Here is a 21,289-nt window from a genome sequence, read left to right as displayed (position 1 = left end):
AGCAGAGAAGCAATTACAGAAGTCAAAACTCCCACCTCTGCACTTCACTTTAGTCCATACTCTCAGAGGGATGAAGAATAGAGAAGCTTCCAGTGGAGGGGATGGGACACAGAACTCTGGTGGTGGGAGCTGTGTGGAATTGTATCCCTGTAATCTTGCAATCTTGTTAGTAATTGTTAAATCACTAATAATATATATACAATTACAGAAGCCAGAACTCCCACCTGCTTCTCCCCAGAAAGAATTTTGGTACATACTCCCCAAAGGATAAAGAATAGGGAAGCTGGGAGTCAGGCAGTAGTACAGCTGGTTAAGTGCACTTGTTTCAAAACACAAGGACCAGCATAAGGATCCCGGTTCTAGCCCCCAGCTCCTTACCTGCAGGGGAGTAGCTTCACAGGTGGTGAAGCAGGTCTGCAGGTGTCTGTCTTTCCCCCTCTCTGTCTTCCCGTCCTCTCTTGACTTCTCTCTGTCCTATCCAACAAGGACATCAATAACAACAGTAATAACTACAACAATAAAAACAACAAGGGCAACAAAAGGGAATAAATAAATAAATAAAAATAAATAAATAAATAAATAAAAAAGAACAGGGAAGCTTCCAGTGGAGGGGATGGGACACGGAATTTTGGTGGTGGGAACTGTGTGGAATTGTACCTTTTTTATCTGAAAATATTGATAATCATTATTACATCACTAATACAAATTTTAACAATAGAAGCGTGTGATGTAATACAAGAGCTCTGTTTCTCCATGAAAGAAATGCATTTAAAAAGTGATCCATGCTGGAAACTCTAGAGCAACCCCGTGGAAATTCAAAGTGTAGATGACATTCTAAGTGACATCACAGGAATTTCACCAGACGAGTAAGAAGTGGGAAAGAAATGATAGGTTCTAATCACACAAACCCTACTGCTGGTAGAAGGAAACCCCATGGAAATTCAAAGTCCAGCATCATCAGCAGGATGATCCTTTTTTCTTTTTTTTTTTCCACTTATTGATTTAAGATTGATTTACAAAATTTTAAGATAACAAAGGTATAGTTCTGTTGGTATGCATGAGACCCCTTCTGTTTCATTTGGTTTAAATCCCCCCTGCTTAACGCTATTCTATTTACATAACCACTTCATTCTATTTACATAACCACTGTTAACAAGTTCCACCCTCCCTCCAGGGCATTTGTGGTTCAGTGATAGGATTCTCGCCTAATCTGCCCCCTCTTTGTCACACTCTGATTTTCACCAGTCACTTTTCTCTCCACCCTCTCTATGTCACATCCTGTTTCCACCCTACTTGACAAGTATATATAAAGACAGCATTGTGAGTTTTACTTTACCTTGAGTTCAGCTTAGCTCGTCTTAGATTGTGCTGCGTCCTGCATGAATAAAGAGATACTGCCTACAGCTCAACCATGAGTCCCTGGTCGTCTGTTACCCGCCCGTGAAGCCAGCCTGGTGAAAACAACATAACCCATCGAAAACAGCATAGTTCTACACTGTTCTAAGCACCAGCGTTCTGTGTACCATTCTCCTCATTAGAAACTGTAGTGGTTGGTTCTCCTAAGGTCACAGATAGGGGTTTACTATTATTTTTATAACCTTATGTCTATCTTTCTATATAATTTTTGGTGCTTTTTTTCTATTGTCCTGGCCTCTCTTCCATTTTCAGTCACATGTTATTACATCTGTTATTACTTCTGACTGTTATTTCCTTTTTATTTTCTCTTCTCTCTCTGCATCCTGATGTAATTGCAGTTCAGTGCCCTCTAGTCATCTTCCCCTAACATTTCTCCCCCTCTAAGAGTAATGGACCAACATTCTTTCTGGGGAGCAGAAAGTGGGAGTTATGGCTTCTGTCATTGCTTCTCTGCTGGACATGGGTGTTGGCAGGTGGATCCCCACCCCCAGCCTGTGTCTGTCTGTCCCTAGTGGGGCAGGCTCTGGGGAGATGGGGTTCCAGGACACATGGGTGAGGGCATCTGCCCAAGGAAGTCAGAATGGAATCATAGTAGCGTCTACAACTTGGTATCTGAAAGGCAGTAAGATATAAAGCAGGACAAAGTGTTTAGTAAACACGAAGCAAAGCAGCATAGGATAGAACCAATGAGAATAAAGATTTAGGATGGTCACCGGGGGTCCTACAATGGGAGTCCTTAGATTCCCCCATAGATTAAGCATGGATCTAGACTTTATAGACCCCTCTCTGTACCATCACTGGTCATACAGTGGAAACATGGTTATAAGCCCTTTTTAAGTAAAAAAATAATAATTATATTTATTTATTTGTTGGATAGAGACTGTTAGAAATTGGTTGGGGGAGGGGAGATAAAGAGGGAGACAGAGAGACACCTGCAGCACTGCTTTACCACTCGCAAAGCTTTCCCCCTGCAGGTGGGGACCAGGGGATCAAACCCGGGTCCTTCTGCACTGTAACATGTGCACTCAACCAGGTGCACCACCAGCCTGCCCTGTTATAAGCCACTTTGTGTATAGACTTCTTCAGGGCCGTACCCTCACTATGAAATAGCAATTATAAGGACTGGTTCACTGTCCAAAGGGAGACTGGGTCAGCCTACTCTGCCAAAGAGGATTTGCTCTGAAATGAGTGTGGCCTGTAATGTTCAGCTGTGACTGTGGACTGTGAATCATTTGGCAGGAACTCAGAGTTTGTACAGACTCCTGGGCTCAATATGAATTTATAGGGGCCCTGGGTTAGATCGTTGTGGTAAATAACTAGTTGCATTTATTTATTTTCTTTGAGTTTGCAAGCAACTCCCTGCCTTAATCGTGCTTCCTTGTTCTACTCTCAACTCTGACACCATCTTCCCAGACAATATTTCTAGTCCACCCCCATGTTAGCTGTCAAGCAGAAGAAAAGATTATTAAGACATAGGGTCTAGGAACATTCTTAAAATAAACTTCCTAGCTTCCTTCCACCTTAAGGCCCCTACTATGATCTGCTTTGGTTCATCTGTTTATGGCTCCTGGTGATTAAACATCTTGTCCTATTTTATGCCTTACTTCATTTCAATCACCAAATTGCAGATGCCACTATGATGCCATCCTGACTTCCCTGGGCAGATGCCCTCACCCATGTGTCCTGGAGCCTCCCCTCCCCAGAGCCCTGCTCCACTAGGGACAGACAGACACAGGCTGGGGGTGTGGATCCACACGCCAACACCTATGTCCAGTGGAGAAGCAATTACAGAAGCCAGACCTCCCACCTTCTGCTCCTCATAAAGAATTTGGGTTCATATTCCCAGAAGAAAAAGAATTGGGATCCTTCCAATGAAGGGGATGGGATATGGGACTGTGGTGGTGGGAACTGTGTGGGATCACACCCCTATTACAATTATACCCCTTACAGCCTTGTAAATCAGTGTTACATCACTAATAAAAAATAAACCAAACAAACACAAACCAGATTTCAAAGACTTCTAGTGAAAATGGAATGTACAATTCTTGTGAATGATTTTTCCTGAATGTCTTTGATCTGGGATAACCGTGTCTTACTGCCTTTGCATTCAAACTGAAATGAAACTCCAGCAGTTTTTGTTTCTCAAGTCTCCTGCCTTAGAATTAGAAATAGCACTGGATGTCCAGGGTGCCATGTTTGCTGACTATATCTTGGGACTTTTCAGCCCTGTAGGCATGTGGACCACTTCCTTATAAGAAATCGTAGGAATCAGTTCCTCTGAGTCAATTTCTGTATGTGTGATTCTCTTCTGTAGAAACACATTCTAATGGTTCTATTTCTCTAGAAAATCTTTCTACTCTAATCAGACAGGGAGTTGTGCATTTTTTTTTTTGTATTACACCCTTGTTTTAGCATTTTGCTATCTTTTGGGAGACAAAATAATCCTGATATTACCAGAGATTTATATCTTGGAAAGTCTAAGGATCCTTGTCCTGAGAGAAAATACTGAAAGGAGATAATAGGTTTTGAGATAGTGAAGTAACCAGACATCTACAAGGAAGGGGCAATTCTTTTTAAAAAATAAATAAATAAAAAGGGAGATCAATAAAAACAATCATTCTCCTGGTACAAAATTTCCTAGTGGCTCTGTTCCTTTTCATGTCTCTGAGTCCCAGTTATGCTGGTTCAGATAAAGATAGCAATATGTGTAATCATGTGTTTCCTGTTTTTGTCAGTCAAGCTGGCGATATGGCTTCCTGGCTCTGTAAGCCTCGCCCAGTCTCCCACCTACTTCCTCCTTCTTTCGTTGTCTCAGTCCATAGCTACTCCTCCAAGGGCTGTTCTGGCAACTGAGCTTTCAGATCACATTTTGTTGAAAATAATCATATGTCAGAGATGTTTACTGTAATTACCAATGCCTGGGAAACTTTGTGCTCTTATTCAGGTTGGCTCTACACAGAAGGGGAGACCAAGACCTCCCAGATGTACCTGGCTCTGGGAGACAGCACATTTGGCCAGTTCTCCTGCCCAATCACCTGCAGAGTGGTAAGTGCAACTGTGGGTGAGTGTGTGTGTGTGTGTGTGTATACTTCCTGTGTTCCATTTGTGTGTGTGCTGTTTCTGTGTGTTGTGTGTGTGTGTGTGTGTGTGTGTGTGTGTGTGTGTGAGGGTCTATAGGTTCTGTGTCTGTGAATATACGACTATGAGTGGCATGTGTGTATCTCTGGGTGTATCATGTGTGAGTATTGTGTGTGTGTGTGTTCAGGTCTAATAGACCGAGAACATTTACTCAATGATCAGAAGAATTTTGTCCTCCCCTTTCTCCCATCCAAGTACTAAGTACTAATCAGGCCCAACCCTGCTTAGCTTCCGAGATCAGACGAGATTGGGCGTGTTCAGGGTGGTATGGCCATAGACGTGTTCTCCCCTTTCTGTTTGTGTTTCACTCACCTGTTATCTTCGTGCCTCCATGACTTTCACTTTGATCCTGAGAAATAATCAAAGTGGGTAGGATTCTCTCCCTCTCCCTCTCCCTCTCCCTCTCTCTCTCTCTCTCTCTCTCTATATATATATATATATATATACATATATATATATATATATATATGTATATATACGTTGCTCTGGAGATAAATCCCCCTTGTTGTGGCCCTATATGAAGTGGTCTGTAGGACAGACATGAAAGAGACTGAGTCCAGGGAGCGGTGGATTTTGTTCCTAGGTACTTTAATCCCCTCACCCTACACCTGTGTTCTTGATCCTTTGTTAAGCCAGGCCCTTCTCAGAGAGGAGAAAGGAGAGTTCATTGGTGAGATGCTTTGGTTTTCACCATCAATGTGAGGAAACTAAGGACAAAAAGGGTGGAGGAGCTGATTGCTCTAGAATCTTGTCAGAGGTAAATGCTGTGTCCTCCCTGGAGTATTAGTTACTGCACTTGTCCTGGTCACTTCTGGAAGGTTTGCGCCTTTCAGGAGAAAGCCCACTCCCAGCCTAGGTGCAGTGCTGATCTTACTGAATAAAGCATCGTTGTGTAACACTGCTCCTACCCCTTTCTGGGTTTGAGCATCTGGTCCCCACCTGCAGGGGGAAGCTTCACAAGGCCATGAAGCAGGGCTGCCGGTGTCTCTCTTTCTCTCTCCCTTTCTATCGCCTTCTCTCCCTCTCCATTTCTCTCTGTCTCTATCCAAAATAAATACATAAATCAAAAAGAAATAGCCTGGCTGTAGTTTTCAAAGAGGACATGCAGTTGGTTGGGGACATGTCAAGGAATTTTGGAATCTTCTAGCTAAACAGACTCAGGGACATCTGGTTTAGTTCAGTCTGCACTTGTTCCCTGTTCACATCTGTGGCAGGAGTGAGATCACTGTGGTGTGAACACCAAGGTCTGCTGGCCCAGAAAGACTCTGCTCTGCATGGTGAAGGACTCTGTGCTGGCTTTGTCCTCTCCAAAGCACCTGTCCACTCAGCCTCCTATTAGCCTCACTACTGCATCAAGGAGCCACCGTTCTTTCTGCCTCAAGACCCCCAAGGCAGTCACACAGCACCCCTCTGGTCATGGTCTCCAACTCACATGGACCATGCCCAGTATCTCTCATTCATCAGACATAATACCCGATGGGCCCTGCAGTCCTCACGCCTCTCTCCTCTCTCTTTCTCTCTGCCTCCAGGATTATCTCTGGGGCTTGGTGCCAACACTCCAATTCCACTGATCTGGGCTGCCATATTTTTTCCATTTTACTGGATAGGAAAGAGAGAAATTGAGAGAATAGGGAGAGGAAGAGAGGGGGGAGAGAGAGAGAAAGAGAGAGAGAGAAAGAGAGAGGGGGTCAGAGAGAGAGATGCTTGCAGACCTGCTTCACCACTTGTGAAACTTCCTGCAGGTGGGGAGCCAGGGCTCAAACCCAGATCCTTGTGCAGGTATTTACAATGAATACTGTGTGCACTTGACCAGCTACACCACCCCCCAACCCACTTTTTTTCCTCATAAATTTGTAAATCAATGTGAAATCACTAATAAAAAATAAAAATAAATTAAAAGTCCCTTCTGGCAAGAGAACATCAGGTGCTCCTTAAAATTTGTCTGGACGACCAGTAGCGCATGACTTTGTCTTCTGTAGGTGGAGGAGGAAGACAGCGGACAGGAGAACTCACCAGGGCTGCTGACTCAGGACTTTGAGTGGGACCTGTCCCCAGGTAAACATCCTAACAGAAGTGACCTTAAGCGAGGGGCAGCTGAGGTGAAGTGACCTTTCCAGACACTGCAGGTCTTCATCTCAGTCATCTCCAGGGGCTGCCACTGGGGTTGGGGATTTTCTAACCTTGTCAAATAGGAACGAAAAAGTCTGGCTCAGTGGGACTTAGAAACCAAGAAGCAGCACCACTGCCTTCCTCTGCTCCCCTAAATTCCCAAGCCAGTCTCACTGTCTTTAGTTGACAGAATGACCTTCCCTGTGATAGAAGCACTGTCCCCCCCCCCAATCCCCCGCTACGTTTAAGCCTGAGGCATGGGAGCCAGCAGACTCCAGTGGGCTTCTCGCTGCTTCACAGGGCAGAGCTCACAGGAACACAAAGGTGACAGGTGCAGCTGATCCCTGCGTGCAAACAGGGCTTTCCTAGTTCAGTGTCACCACTAACGTGATGCAACTTTTATGGCTCTTGGAAGTTCGCTTCTGTTCTTTTTATTTCTTTTCTTTTGCCTCCAGGGTTCTTGCTGGGGCTCGTTGCAGCCACTAAAAATCCACTGCATGTTGGTGGCCATTTTTTTCTTTTCTTTTTATTTTATTATTTTTTTTCATTCAATAGGACAGAGGTAAATTGAGAGAGGAGGGGTGAGAGGAAGGGAGAGAAGGGAGAGAAACCTTCAGACTTTGCTTTGTCTGCAGGTGGGGGAGTGGAGACCTGAACCCCAGGTTTTGCCTGGGTCTCTTCATTTATTACTATGAGCCCTTAAGTAGTTGTGCCATGCCTGACCTCCACCCCTCTTCTCTCTCTCCTTTTTCCTTTTATTCTTTCTTTCTCTCTCTCTTTATTTCCTTATTTCTTTTTCTTTTTTCCTCCAGGGTTATCTCTGGGGCTCAGTGCCAGCACCATGAATCCACAGCTCCTGGTGGCCATTTTTTTCTATTTTGTTAGATAGGACAGAGAAATATTGAGAAAGGAGGGATGTAGAGAGGTAGAGAGAAAGATAGACACCCACAAACTTGTTTCACCACGTGTGAAGTGTCCCCTCTGCAGGTGGTGAGACAGTGGCTGGAACCTGAATCCTTGCACATAGTATGATATGCACTAAACTAGATGTGCCAAGCCACTCCTTTTCTTGACAAGAAAAATTTATTTGGGGCACAAATGAGTGTTTTTTTTTTAATTTATGGTATTCAGTGACATATGCAGGACCTAGACTGTGCAGAGAAGGTGTACTTAATGTCTTCATTAACCTTTCCACTGGCCAGAAAGGAAGGGTCTACATGCCATACTTTCAGGATGCTCAACCCATTCTCTCTACCCCTTCACGTCATGGGAAGGAAGTTGAATTAAGTCAGTGATCTCCATCAGGATAAGTTAGTGGTTCCCTCAGCAAGGGTATCCAGTTCCAAAAACGATGCAGATGCTACAAAGATCAAGGGTGGGGGGACAGTGCTGATCCCACCTCCAGGAGACCTGGAGCCCTGTCACTGAGACACTTGAGTGACTCCAATGTGCATGAACTGAGAGCCAGCTATACTGAGCTCTCTGGGCTGTGCATCCTGGGTGTTGAGAGGCCAAGAGAATGCAGCCCCCTTCCTGCACTTGAGCCAAAGTTCTACCTAGTTATATGTTGGTATGTTCAAGTCTCCTTTCACCTCATGTTCTGTTCTGCTCTTTTTCTCAGTGAGCATCTTCAGCTCAATATTTAAGCATGGAACCTGGGGCGGGCAGTGGCGCACCTGGTTGAGTGCATACATTACAGTGTGCATGGACCTGGGTTCAAGCCTCTGGTCCCTACCTGCAGGAGGAAAGCTTCCCAAGTATTGCAGCAGGACTGCATGTGTCCCTCTCAATCTCCCCCTCTCCTCTCAATTTCTCTGTACCCAAAAAGAAAGGAAGGAAGGAAGGGAGGGAGGAAGGAAGGGAGAAGGGTAGAAAGAAGAAAAAAGGAAAGAAAAAGAGAAAGAGAGAGAGAGAGAGAGAATAGAACATAATAGAACATAAGAGTCCAACCAAATGTTTCTCTGTTTATGGAACCCAGTGTCTGGCTGAAAAGACCCCTTCTTCCAATATTCCCTGTTGAAAGTTAAAGGAGATGAAGTGGTCAGTCAGTTCAGGAAGGAAACATTCCCAGAGGTCACACGCTTTTGTTCTCACCACCTTATTGAGAAGGAGCTCAGTCAGAGTACAGTGGAAACTCAGGGTGCCCTTCCCAGGATGGTCCAGCTCCCATGTGAAAGAAAAAATTGCTACTCTGGGATAAAGTAGGAGATGATATTGTGCGATTCACCCAGAAATTCCACTCTAGAGTTTTACTACGAACTTAAGCAGTGATTCACACAGACTTGCACATTAATATTCAGAGCTAAGTAGCATTTTGTCACAAACCAGAGATAGAAGCAGGTCAAGGGTGTCAATATATAATATCAGCATATATATATACACATATTAATAAACAAAATGTGGAATATATCTACAGTGGTATATTATGCTGCCTTACAAAGGGAAAGAAATTCTGGGGGCTGGGTGTTGGCACGCCTGGTTAAGGTCACGTACTATGAAGCTCAAGGACCCTCGCAGCTATCTGGGTTTGAGCCTCCCCCACCTGCAGGGAGGATGCTTCACAAGAGGAGAAGCAAAGCTATAGGTTTCTATCTTTCTCTCTCCCTTTCTTTCTCTCCTTCACTCTCAATTCTTCTCTTTCCTGTCCAATAAAATGGGAAAAAATGGCCACCAGGAGCAGTGGATTCCTAGTGCTGGCACTGAGCCCCAGTGGTAACCCTGGAGGTAAGAAAAAAAAAGTGACAAGACTCTGACACAAGCTATTGTATTTTATTGTTTTGTATCATACTGACACAATACACTCAATCTTAAAAAAAAAATCCAAGTGAGAGAAAGTGAGTACAGAGGACAAGTTTTACCTGATTCTGCTAGCAGGTGTTTCCTAGGAGAATGAAATTCATGGAGGCAGAAGCTGGGATAGAAGTTGCCAGGTTCCGGAGGGAGCAGGGGAGGAGCAGCTCCACTTTTGTGGATGGCAGAGTTTCAGCTGGAGACCAAGAAAAACGTTTGCCCTCAAATGGCTTGCAGGGTAGATTTGATGTAATGGATAGTTTAGCTCACCAGAATAAAAAAATGTTCAAATATGAAACAGAGAACATGAAACCAGAGAGGTGTGGGGTGCAGGTGTGGGCTTCACGTCTCTCCTGCTTCCCCCAGAGTCAGATTGTGAGGAGGTTGTCTTCTGAGGTGTCTCAGAGTTCATGGCCTCTCAACCCACTCCCTTTGCTTCCTCCTGATTTCTAGGTCTGGGGGAGAGTACCAGGAGGCTGAGGCTCATCCTGGTGGGCAAAACCGGAAGTGGGAAAAGTGCCACCGGAAACAGCATCTTGGGCAGGAGAGTCTTTGAGTCTAAACTCAGCTCGAGGCCGGTGACTGAGGACTTTCAGAAGGGGAGACGCAGGTGGGCCGGGATGGAACTGGAGGTGATGGACACCCCTGACATCCTGTGCTGCAGAGACCCCTGGGAAAGGATGGCTCAGAGCATCTGTGAGGCCATGGCCTTGTCCTCCCCGGGACCTCACGTGGTGCTGCTGGTCACTCAGCTGGGCCGCTTCACAGATGAGGACAGGGCGGTGGCCAGGCGCCTGCAGGAGATCTTTGGCCCGGGCATCCTGGCCCACACCATCCTGGTGTTCACCCGCAAGGAGGACCTGGGTTCAGGTTCCCTGAAGGAGTATGTGCTAGGCACAGACAACCAGGACCTGGCCCAGCTGGACGTGTTGTTGGAGAGGCGTCACTGTGGCTTCAACAACAGGGCACGTGGGGCTGAGCAGGAGGCCCAGCTGCAGGAGCTGATGGAGCAGGTGCGGGGGATCCTCTGGGAAAATGAAGGCCACTGTTACAACAACTCGGTATACCAGTACTCCCAGGAGAGCATTCTGCTGCAGGAGGAGCCTGGGAGGCAGATGGTCCAGGTCTTGGACTCTGAGAAGAAGCTGTGTGAGCAGTCCTGGCCCAGGGACCTGTGCAGAATCCAGAAGGAGTCGGAGGACGAGCACAGACGTCTCCTCAGGAGAGTTCGTCTTTGAGAACATGCTGTACTCCAAGGAGAGAGAACGGCTCTCTGCTACTCTTCTTAGCCTAAGTCAAGCTTCTAGCCTAGGACCCGCTCTTCATCTCCCGGGCCACTGAGCATCCCAGCGTAGAGGGCACAGTATCTGTGACGTGACCAGAGTACTGTAGGTTCTAGACTTTCCAGTTCGTATCCCAGGTCCTTCTCCACGTCTTCTAGAACATGGGGATTTGCTCTCCTGCAGAATCTCACATTTGGTTGACATTGCATCCTTGAGTTCTTTGCCTTTTATAAGCAAAGTTTTTTTTTTTCCTGCAGGGTTATCCCTGGGGCTGGTGCCTGTACTATGTACTGCTTCTGGTGGCCATTTTCCCCCTATTTTATTGGGTAGGACAGAGAGAAATTGAGAGAGAAAGAGGAGGTAGAGAAGAAGATGGAAACAGAGACACCTGCACACCTGTTTCACACTTTGTGAAGTGTCTCCCTTGCAGGTGGGAAGTTGAGGACTCGAACCTGGATCCCTGCATAGGTCTCTGTGTTTAGTGCTATGTGAGCTTAACTGGGGGCACCACTTCCTGGCCTGGAAGAGCTTTCTTTGACCAGACAGGCTTGTGTGTCATCCATCCATGTAGTTCCTGTGACCCAACAGTCACTCAAGGCACCTACTAAATGTTGACCGAGAAAATCAGAGAAGAACGGGGACCAGGGAACTTCAAATCTTTTGGCCTTATCGACATTGGGAAATGGTATAGTGACCTGTGAGAGAGGAAGTGTGTGCTGGGTTGAAGTATAGCAGTGAGGGAGGGAATCTCTTTAAGGAAATTAAGTCAGAAGGACTCGCAGTGGGATAAAGAATCGAATCGTTTCCAGTGGACGGGATGGGACACATATCTCTGGTGGTGAGAACTGCATAGAATTATATTAGACTATGCTGAACTGTACTAATTCTACAACTTTGTAAATCATTATTAAATCACTAATAAAAAGTGAAAAAAATACATTACAAGGAAGAGGATAAACACCAGATAACCTCATTCATAAGTGAAACTTAGGGGACAAGTAAGGGGAAATGCAGGGAGAGGCCTTCATAAAGTGTGGCCTATTTCAGCGGATTCACATGACTCCAAGGGTCATGGTGAATAGGAGTTGGAAGAGAATTGAACATTCAGTGCCCTCTGAAGAGGGAGGTGACAATTGGTGGCTGACGTTTGTCTTGGGGAGATGTGAAACTATTGAATCCTTGGGCCACCATTACTCTTGCTAATCTACATTTCTTCAATAAATTCCTAAGAATATGAAATTGGCTCTGTGGCTTGTGTGGGAGGGCAAAGACATACTGGGGAGAGGAGAATGGCTGAAGGTGGGAAGGGAGGCAGGTAGGTTGGGCATTTTTATTCACTTGTGAACAAGCCCATCAAATAATTATCAATGGGTAGTCAGGCGGTAATGCAGCGAGTTAAGCACATGTGGCACAAAGTGCAAGGACCAGCATAAGGATCCCGGTTCCAGCCCCCGGCTCCCCACCTGCAGGGGAGTCACTTCACAGGTGGTAAAGCAGGTCTGCAGGTGTCTATCTTTCTCTCCCCATATCTGTCTTTCCCTCCTTGCTGTATTTCTCTCTGTCCTATCTAACAATGACGACATCAGTAACAGCAACAATAATAACTAGTACAACAAGGTCAACAAAAAGGAAAATAAACAAATATTTAAAAACAAGCAAATAAACAAACAATTATCAATGACCTTGTGAGAACGTTCAGGTAAGATGATGAATCAAATGTAGATAGAACATCAGAGAAGTTAGGTCAAGCAGGTGTGTTCTACCATACCCGTAGAACATGGACAGACCAAGTGGACGTGGCATAAGAGAAAGGAGATCCTTATAGAGACTGGAGCCACCAGGTTAGAACTTGTTCTGCTCTCAGGATATTTGAAGACTGACTTTAGAAATAAAGGACCCTTTCAGCTTTCTCTGTATCTTTTAAAATGTTTTATTTATTATTGTTCTTTGTTCATTTATTACTGGATAGAGACAGAAGGAAATTGAGAGGGGAGGATGAGGTACAGAGGGAGAAGGACAGAGAGACACCTGCAGCCCTGCTTCACCTCTCCTGAAGCTTCCCTCCAGCAGGTGGGAACCAGGGGCTTGAACTTGTGTCCTTGCGCACCGTAATGTGTGTGCATAACCAGGTGCGCCACTGCCTGGCCTCAATCTACCTATATCTTACTTTCACTCTTTGTTTTGCCACAATATAAAGGGTCATTGTAAAGGCCCAGACTCTTAGCCTAGACTCTTAACACCCTGAATGTTATTTCTAGGTGATTTTGCCTCTTAGAGTCCTTCCTGCATGTGGATGTGGGCAGTGTTCTATTTTTACTCAATATAGCACTCAAGGAGACATCTACTGTTATCTGAGAGTGGTAGTGTTCCATGCAGCGGTAGAAGAAATTGGTGGTGAACTCCAGAAAAAGAAAACAAACAAACAAACAAACAGAATAGGAAGGGTATTGGAGATTCTGTGTAAAATTTTCCCCTCACATAAGTGACTGACGGATTAGAGGTGATCTCCAAGGTATCTAAGGCTGTGTTTGCTGGATGCCTGGGTGAGCTGCCCAGAGAGGTCACGAGGTGCCCACAGAAACAAAATCAGAATTTTAAGTTCCAATTCACCATGCTTGGGCTTAGGTAAACTGGGAGATTTAAACTGAAATACAAAACAGGGGGGCCAGGCAGTGGTGCACTTGGTTAAGAGCTCACATTACAGGGCACAAGGACCCAGGTTCAAATCCCTGGTCCCCACCTGCAGGGAGAAAGCTTCAAGAGTGGTGAAGCAGGTCTCTCTCCTCTGGCTCTCTCCTCTATGCCCCCTCCACTCTCAGTTTCTCTCTGCTTTTATACAATAATAAATAAATAAAGGTATGTAACAAACAAAATTGGTTTTACATCAGGAGTTAAAACCACATCAAGTGTAGGGATATAAAAATGTAAACAATTTACAAATTCTAAAAATTTAAAAATTTTAAATTTTAAATTAAAAAAAATATTTTTTCTCTTTTTAAAATATTTTATTTATGTATTTATTAGATAAAGACAGAGATAAATTGAGACGGGAGAGGGCTATAGAAAGGGAGAGAGACAGAGAGACACCTGCAGCCTTGCTTTACCACTTGTGAAGATTTTCCCCTGTATGTGAGGACCAGAGGTTTGAACCTGGGTCCTTGCGCACTTAACCTGGTGCGCCACTGCCTGGCCTCAGGGCTAAAGAACTCCCAGAGGGTTAAAGAATAGGAAAGTTATCAGGGGAGGGGATTGGATACAAGTTCTGCTGGTGGGAATGGTGCAGAGTTGTACCCCACTTATCCTGTGGTTTAGTCAATGTTTCCGTTTTATATAAAATAAATAAATAAATAAATAAATAAATAAATAAATAAATAAATAAATAAATAGAATTCATACTACTGGAAGTGAACAAAGTACCTGACTGGTAACATCTAAACCCATGGCTTCCCAAAGCCAGTATGATGGACAGGCCATTTTCTTGACTGCTAGAAGATTTCAGTTTCCCTCTGAAGAACACACTGCATGTGGTTAAAAACATTATTCTCACTTACGGACAGAAATCTGTGAGCTTCCCAATACAGGTTTATTGACATCTCACCATTTTTTTGCTTGTTTTTGATGGTTTTGGTCTTTGTTATGAAGATTTCTCTTTCCCGGGGTCCCACTTCTTAAACAAAGGGCAGCTATGGAATGAAATTGAAATCATGGAAAGTCCCAGAGCATGTGGAAGATGCAGCCCAGATTCTACTGGCTGGATGACCAGGTGGGTACCTCTCTATCATCTTTTTTTTTTTTTTAGCACTTACTTTCCCCTCTAATTTTTGAGATGTCTCATTTAGGTAGACATGTGTGTTTCATTTCCATATATATTGAAAAAATTTTATCTGTAAAATGGAAATATTGACAAGACCCTAGGATAAGAGGGGTACAACTCCACACCATTTTCACCAGAAGAACTCTATATCCCATCCCCTCCCCTGATAGCTTTCTTTATCCCTCTGGGAGTATGGATCCAGGGTCATGATGAGGTGCAGAAGGTGGCAGGTCTGGCTTCTGTAATTGCTTCCCCGCTGAACATGGGCATTTGTAGAATAATTGTGAAAGCACGGCAGAGCATTGGGCAACTCCCATCCAAAAAAAAAAAGAAATTATAATTAGTATAGCATAATTATATTATATTAATTACAGTGTAGTATAACTAGTAATACTATAGTAGAGTATAATTAGTAATATTACGGTATAGTATGGTATAGTATATTTATACTATGGCATAGTATGGTGTAGTATAATTAGTATAAATATAGCATTATTATATTATATTACAGTATAGTATAATTAGTAATACTATAGCAGAAAAATCAGTTATACTCATTTTCCTGAGCTTGACATTTGGTATGCAGGGGATATCATGGGCCCTGTGGCATATAACTAAAATAGAACTAATAGCTATCTTCAAAACGGAGACCCCAAATCTTCATCTGCAATATTCCAGCCTTTAGGTTCATGATTAGTCAACAGTTTTTTTTGGCTTTATTATATTATTATTATTATTTTGATCAGTGCAAGGACCTGGGTTTGAGCACCCATTCCTCCCCCCACCATATAGAGGAAGTTTCACAAGTGGTGAAGCAGGTCTGCAGATGTCTATCCTCCTTCTCAATCCCCCATTTCCTCTCAAATTCTCTTTGCCCTGTCTAATAAAATAAAATAAAGAGAGAGAGATAAAAAAGACAAAGAAGGGGGAAGATAAGGAGTGAGAAAGAGAGACACCTTCAGCACTTCCTCACCACTAATGAAGCTTCCCCCTGCAGCTGGGGAGCCGGGCTTGAACCCGGCTTGTCTCCTTGCTCATGGTAGCACCACCTGGCTCTGATGTAGTTTTAAAGTCATGCTGAAATGTTACCACAAATTGGAAATTCATTCTTGTGTTTTAGAAGAACAGATTCAAGCATTGCATCGATGTGAAACAACATAACATTTCTACTATAATGATAAGTAATCATTTGCTCAGCTGGGGAGAGAAGTTCTTGCCAAGAACCCTTCAGCATTCATTACCCAAGGCAGTGATGCCAGTGGATGGATACAGTTTCACAGGAATGGGGAGGCAGTTATTCAGTTCAGGCTGGTCACAGAATCTCTACAGAAGTATCTATTTTTCTTTATTATCTTTATTTACTTATTGGGTAGAGATAGCTAGAAATCGAAGGGAAGGGCGTGATAGAGGAGACACCTGTAGCCCTGCTTCACCACTTGCAAAGGTTTCCCCCAGCAGGGGGGGACTGGGGGCTTGTAACATGTGCTTTGTAACATGTGCATTGTAACATGTGCTTTGTAACATGTGCACTGCAGCATATGTGCTCAATCAGGTGCACCACTGCCCAACCCCTCAGAAGTATCTGAATATGGTGAACATTGTTCTCTTCTCTGCAGGATCTATTTCTTCACTCTGTGTGGTTTCACATCTATGTGTTTGTTATGAGAGAGCCCATTGCTTTATAACATTTCTTCACTACAGCTTTCTCCTAAGAAAGTATACTTTACACACAATATAATCCACCGTTTGTGTGTACAAAAGCTGATACACTTTGACGACAATGTCTGACTGAATAAACACCATCACAAATTAATTTTCTAATATGCTATGAGAATAACAATAGAGCTTTCTATGTTACAAAGCTTTTTAATGGACATGTGTCAGGAGAAATATGAGTCTCAGTAAAAGTCTTCAAACAAATTCACGTTCACCAAGAGTGGATCCTGTCAGCATCTACTACTTAGATGATTTCTGTGGTACAAAGGTAAAAGCGATACAAGAGTCTGCAAGCGATGTATCTGTTAGTCTAGATAACATAAAACGGACAGATGAAGCCTTCACTAAGGCAAACCACAGAACTTAGAGAGACATTGTTTGTCTTCATGCTTTGTCTTTCCCTGTGGGTTTGAGAAAGAATTCAGAAGTTAAGGTTAGTGAATAATATTTTCTGCTTTGGAGATTCACCAGTGGGGAAGTCACGCCTATTTTGTTAGAATCATTGAGCTATTAGCCATTGTCAACACGCTTAACCATTCTAATTAGTCTGAGAGGCAGAGAGGAAGAGCTTTTCTCTGTCTTAGGCTGAGTTCTAGGAAGCAGGGGCAGCCCTCAAACATGCAGAAAGGAAGAGATAATTGATTAGGTTTAGTCTTCATCAAACAGACGTATGAAAAACCAAGAAGTAATCTCTAGCACTTTCAATAGATAGTCAAGGAACCCACTCTGGCTCTCCACCTCCTGTCTGGCGTTTTTCTGCAGGAGACTACAGTGCGTCTCTCTGACTGCGAGTTCCCTCTCCATCTGTGCCCTTCTCTCTAGCTGTTCCACTTTATTCTCCAGCCTTCGGATTTTCTCCTCGTACTGCTCTCTGATCTGTGCTTTCTCTCTCTCCAGCTCTGCTCTGTAGTACACCTGTCTCTCCTGGGTCTGTCTTTGAATCTCCTCCTCAGCCCACCAGTACATCTCATTGGTGTAGCATCCTCCCCCGTTCCCCATCACCACCCGCTGGACCAGGGCCATCAGCTGCGCCCTCTGGGCCTCCTGCTCAGCTCCCGTGGCCCTGTTGCTGAACACACAGTAGCGGTCACCAAACTTGCACATCAGCTCTCGAATGCCCTGTGGAGCTGTCGTTAGATAATCTTGGAATGCCGTGCCTTCCAGGTAATCTTTTCGTGTGAACAGGAGGATCATGTACTTCAGAACTTTATTTCCAAACAGCTTCAGCATCTTTTCGGTAGCTTTCTGCTCTTCCTGGGTGTAGCGGCCCAGCGGGACCACCAGGAGCAGAGCGTGAGGCCCCGGGCAGGTCAGGACAAGGCAGCGGGCAATCTCCCTGCTGGTCTCTGTGTCCCTGACCTCGGGATCAAAAATGCCCGGCGTGTCCACCACCACCACTTCTCTCCTGTTCCATTTGCAGGTGCCTTTCTCACAGACCTTGGTGACAGCTTTTGCTGAAAGGTTGGACTCAAACACCTTCTCTCCCAGGATGCTGTTCCCCGTTGCACTTTTCCCTGCTCCTGTCTTGCCCACCAGGACAAGTCTCAGCTGTGACTCACTGGGGACTTGGTGTCTCAGCCCTAGGACATCAGGAAACAAACAGACAAAATATATGGTTAGGATGGCCTCTTATTGTTTTTCTTACAGAAACCACCCTGGGTGCCTAGTGCTGGAGATGGTAATGATGCTGATGATTGTTAGTACGTGAGCCCACTAGGGTTATTTCCCTGCATTGAACTGAGCACTCACAGGAAGTCTATGTGAAGTCCTCTAGGCCAGTAACCCACAGAACAAGAAAATATGCTATCACAGGAAACTGTGGGGTGCTTCTGTTAACTGACATATCCTCATAAAGAAAAGAAAAGAAAAGAAAAGAAAAATAGAACAGGGGCTCAGGCAGTGGTTCACCTGGTTAGGCAGATACATTACAGGGTACAAGGACCAAGATTCAAGCCCCTGGTCCCCACCTACAAGGGGAAAGCTTCACAAGTGGTGAAGAAGGACTGAAGATGTCTCTCTGTCTCTCTCTCCCTCTCTATCTTAACTCTTCTCTCCATTTCTCTCTGTCTCTAATAATAAATAAATAGGAGGGAGTCGGGCTGTAGCACAGCGGGTTAAGCACACGTGGCGCAAAGCACAAGAACCAGCATAAGTATACTGGTTCGAGCCCCTGGCTCCCCACCTGCAGGGGAGTTGCTTTACAGGCGGTGAAGCAGGTCTGCAGGTGTCTGTTTTTCTCTCCCCCTCTCTGTATTCCCCTCCTCTCTCCATTTCTCTCTGTCATATTTAACAATGACATCAATAACAACAATAACTGCAACAACAATAAAAAGGGCAACAAAAGGAAAACTAAATAAAAAATTTTAAAAAAATAAATAGGAATATTTTAAAAAGAAATAGAAGAGAAAGTGCCACAAAATCTACATCAGGACATCCCAATGAGCGATCCTCCCTTCCCAACACACACACACACACACACACACACACACTGCTACTTAATTTCTTCCAGTGATGATTTAGACAGGTCCTGCAAACACACTTGTTTTTCTAGGGCACTGAGGGTACATCCCCTGGGGAAAGAGGAAGGAGGTAAACTATTAGTGCGATGATGACAACAAGAGAGAAAGCACTGGGTCACACAGGGTCAGCAGTGAAAGGAAAGAACTTAGAACTAACAACACAGATGGACAAAGGATCACAGGGATGTGTGACAAGACATTAATAACACTGACTTGGGAAGTCAAGAAGAAATGAGAAAACTTTCAAATTCAAACATCTTCCCTAGAATGAACGAAGAAGAAGAAGAAGAAGAAGAAGAAGAAGAAGAAGAAGAAGAAGAAGAAGAAGAAGAAGAAGAAGAAGAAGAAGTAGAAGGTTTAGAAGAAGTAGAAGGAGAAGAAGAAGAAGAAGAAGAAGAAGAAGAAGAAGAAGAAGAAGAAGAAGAAGAAGGAGAAAAAGAAGAAGAAGAAGAAGGAGAAGAAGAAGATGAAGAAGGAGGAGGAGGAGGAGAAGAAGAAGGTGAAGAGGGTTCGAACCCCGGCTCCCCACCTGCAGGGGAATCGCTTCACAGGCGGTGAAGCAGGTCTGCAGGTGTCTGTCTTTCTCTCCTCCTCTCTGTCTTCCCCTCCTCTCTCCATTTCTCTCTGTCCTATCCAACATCGACAACAACAACAATAACTACAACAATAAAACAACAAGGGCAACAAAAGGGAATAAATAAATAAAATAAATATTAAAAAAAATGATTATGCAAAGAGACTCTCATGCCTGAGGCTCCAGAGTCCCAGGTTCAATCCTCCACACCACTGTAAGCCAGAGCTGAGCAGTGCTCTGGTTAAAAAAATAAAATAAAGTTAGGGTGCTTGATTTCAGTTCTATGTTTTCTTTGTTTAATAGCTACCCTTTAAAGCTCTCCTGGTTATCCTCCATTCATTTAACAAAAAATAAAAAAAAATTTAAAAAAAGAAGGTGAAGAGGAAGAGAAAAAGGAAGAGGAAGAGGAAGAAGGAGAAGAAGAAAACGCCAGGGTCTAGGTGGTGGTGAAACTAGTTAAGCGCACATACAATAGTTCTCAAGGACCTGAGTTCAAGGCCCTGGTCCCTACCTGCAAGGGGAAAGCTTCAGAGTGGTGAAGCAGGAAAGCAGATCTCTCTCTCTCTCTCTCTCTCTCTCTTTCTCTCTCTCTCTCTTCCTCTCCCTCTCCTCCCTTTCTCTCTACCTCTCCCTCTCTCTCTCCTTCTCTATCTCCCTCTCCCTTTTCAATTTCTGTCTATTCAATAATATATAAATAAAAATTAAAAAGTAATATTAAAACACACCTAAATTGACTAATAAGCCAGTCAAGAAATTGAATCAGCACTCTCAAGTCTCTGCCTAACTTTATTTTCTGTGGAACTGAGAGTGGCAACCAGAGGGGTCACACACAATCTGCTTTTGTTTTCACTCACATTGCAGAGAGTAGGAAAAAAGAAAACGTTTCACGTTCAGGACCAGTCAGAATGTTCTAGTCTCTCTCCTCTCAGTTGTGAAGCTACATTCTGCAAAGGAAATGCCATAAGGGCTGGGAGGTGGTGTACCTGATTGAGCAAGTAAGTTGCTATGGACAAGGACCTGGGTTCAAGCCCCCCCCCCCATTCCCTGCAGGGCAGAAGCTTTACAAGTGGTGGGGAGCAGGGCTAGGTGCCTCTCTGTCTCTCTCCCTCTCTATCTTCTCAATTTCTCTCCCTCATATCAAAAAATAAATAAATTTTTAAGAAAAATATGATGGCTTCATTGGAGTGGAAGAATTAAATAAAGCATACAGAGAGATGAGGGTGAGTTGAAGATCCTTTGTTCTTTCTCAGCCAGGACTAGCTATGTAAACAGAAGTCTCTCTCAGCTCTCCTCTCCACCTTATCCTGGGGCCCCCAACACCCTCTCACCTTGGCTGTTCCAGGGCTCACTGTGGAATCCGGTTGCCATAGTGGTCTGAATTCCTGTAGATAAAGAAAGACTGTTAAAGGCCAGGTGTGTGGATCCACCTGCAACTGTCCATGTCCAGCAGAGAAGCAATGACAGAAGCCAGACCTCCCACCTTCTGCACCCCATAAAGAATTTTGTTCCATACTCCCAGAGGGATAAATTATAGGGGAAGATGACCAGAAGACTTGAACCCTAATTCCATCAGGACCTGAAGTGTTTGTCAACAAGAATCTTGTTTTTGTAGCATCATTGAAAGGGCAGCAAATCTGGAAAACACCAGAGAAAGCCAGGTACTGTTCCTCTCATCTGAGAGAGAAGAGGAAAAGAGGAAAGACACTGGGAATTGTCAGTAGGCATAGGTGTGACTTAGAAAGAAAGTGAAGGCAGTACCTTTGAAAAAATGAGGAGGAAAAATTATAAATATATACACAGATATAAATAGACAGTTGTAGAGTCAGCCCATATCTGCGACTTGGGAGAACCACTGCAGTTTCCAGTGAAGGGGATTAGGGACACATAATTCTGGTGGTGGGAACAGTGGGGAATTACATCCCTTTATCTT

General features: G+C 44.2%; 2 protein-coding genes and 1 long non-coding RNA gene across 3 annotated transcripts in view; 2 read left to right on the top strand and 1 right to left on the bottom strand.

Annotated features, from left to right (window-relative positions):
• The window catches only part of LOC132539958 (uncharacterized), a 417,285-nt gene extending 405,310 nt beyond the window's left edge, over window positions 1-11,975 (top strand). The window contains exon 2 of the long non-coding RNA XR_009551260.1: window positions 10,953-11,975. This is a non-coding gene — a long non-coding RNA (uncharacterized LOC132539958). The remainder of the gene's footprint in view (window positions 1-10,952) is intronic.
• GIMAP6 (GTPase, IMAP family member 6) lies at window positions 4,245-10,979 on the top strand. The gene is made up of 3 exons (XM_016193753.2): window positions 4,245-4,461; window positions 6,534-6,609; window positions 9,907-10,979. The coding sequence occupies exons 1-3, from the start codon at window positions 4,303-4,305 to the stop codon at window positions 10,689-10,691; spliced, it is 1,020 nt and encodes a 339-aa protein (XP_016049239.1). The 5' UTR covers window positions 4,245-4,302; the 3' UTR covers window positions 10,692-10,979.
• Window positions 11,976-16,107: 4,132 nt separating the features above from the next.
• On the bottom strand, window positions 16,108-20,727 carry LOC103125067 (GTPase IMAP family member 4-like). Its single transcript, XM_007535836.2, has 2 exons — window positions 20,688-20,727; window positions 16,108-17,846 (listed from the first exon to the last, which is right to left on the bottom strand). Exons 1-2 carry the CDS (start codon window positions 20,725-20,727, stop codon window positions 16,915-16,917), a joined length of 972 nt encoding a protein of 323 aa, XP_007535898.1. The 3' UTR covers window positions 16,108-16,914.
• Between the last annotated feature and the right edge of the window lie 562 nt (window positions 20,728-21,289).

Source organism: Erinaceus europaeus, chromosome 8, assembly GCF_950295315.1.
Source record: "Erinaceus europaeus chromosome 8, mEriEur2.1, whole genome shotgun sequence".
Taxonomy (NCBI): domain Eukaryota; kingdom Metazoa; phylum Chordata; class Mammalia; order Eulipotyphla; family Erinaceidae; genus Erinaceus; species Erinaceus europaeus.
This window is presented reverse-complemented; position numbering and strand designations above follow the sequence as displayed.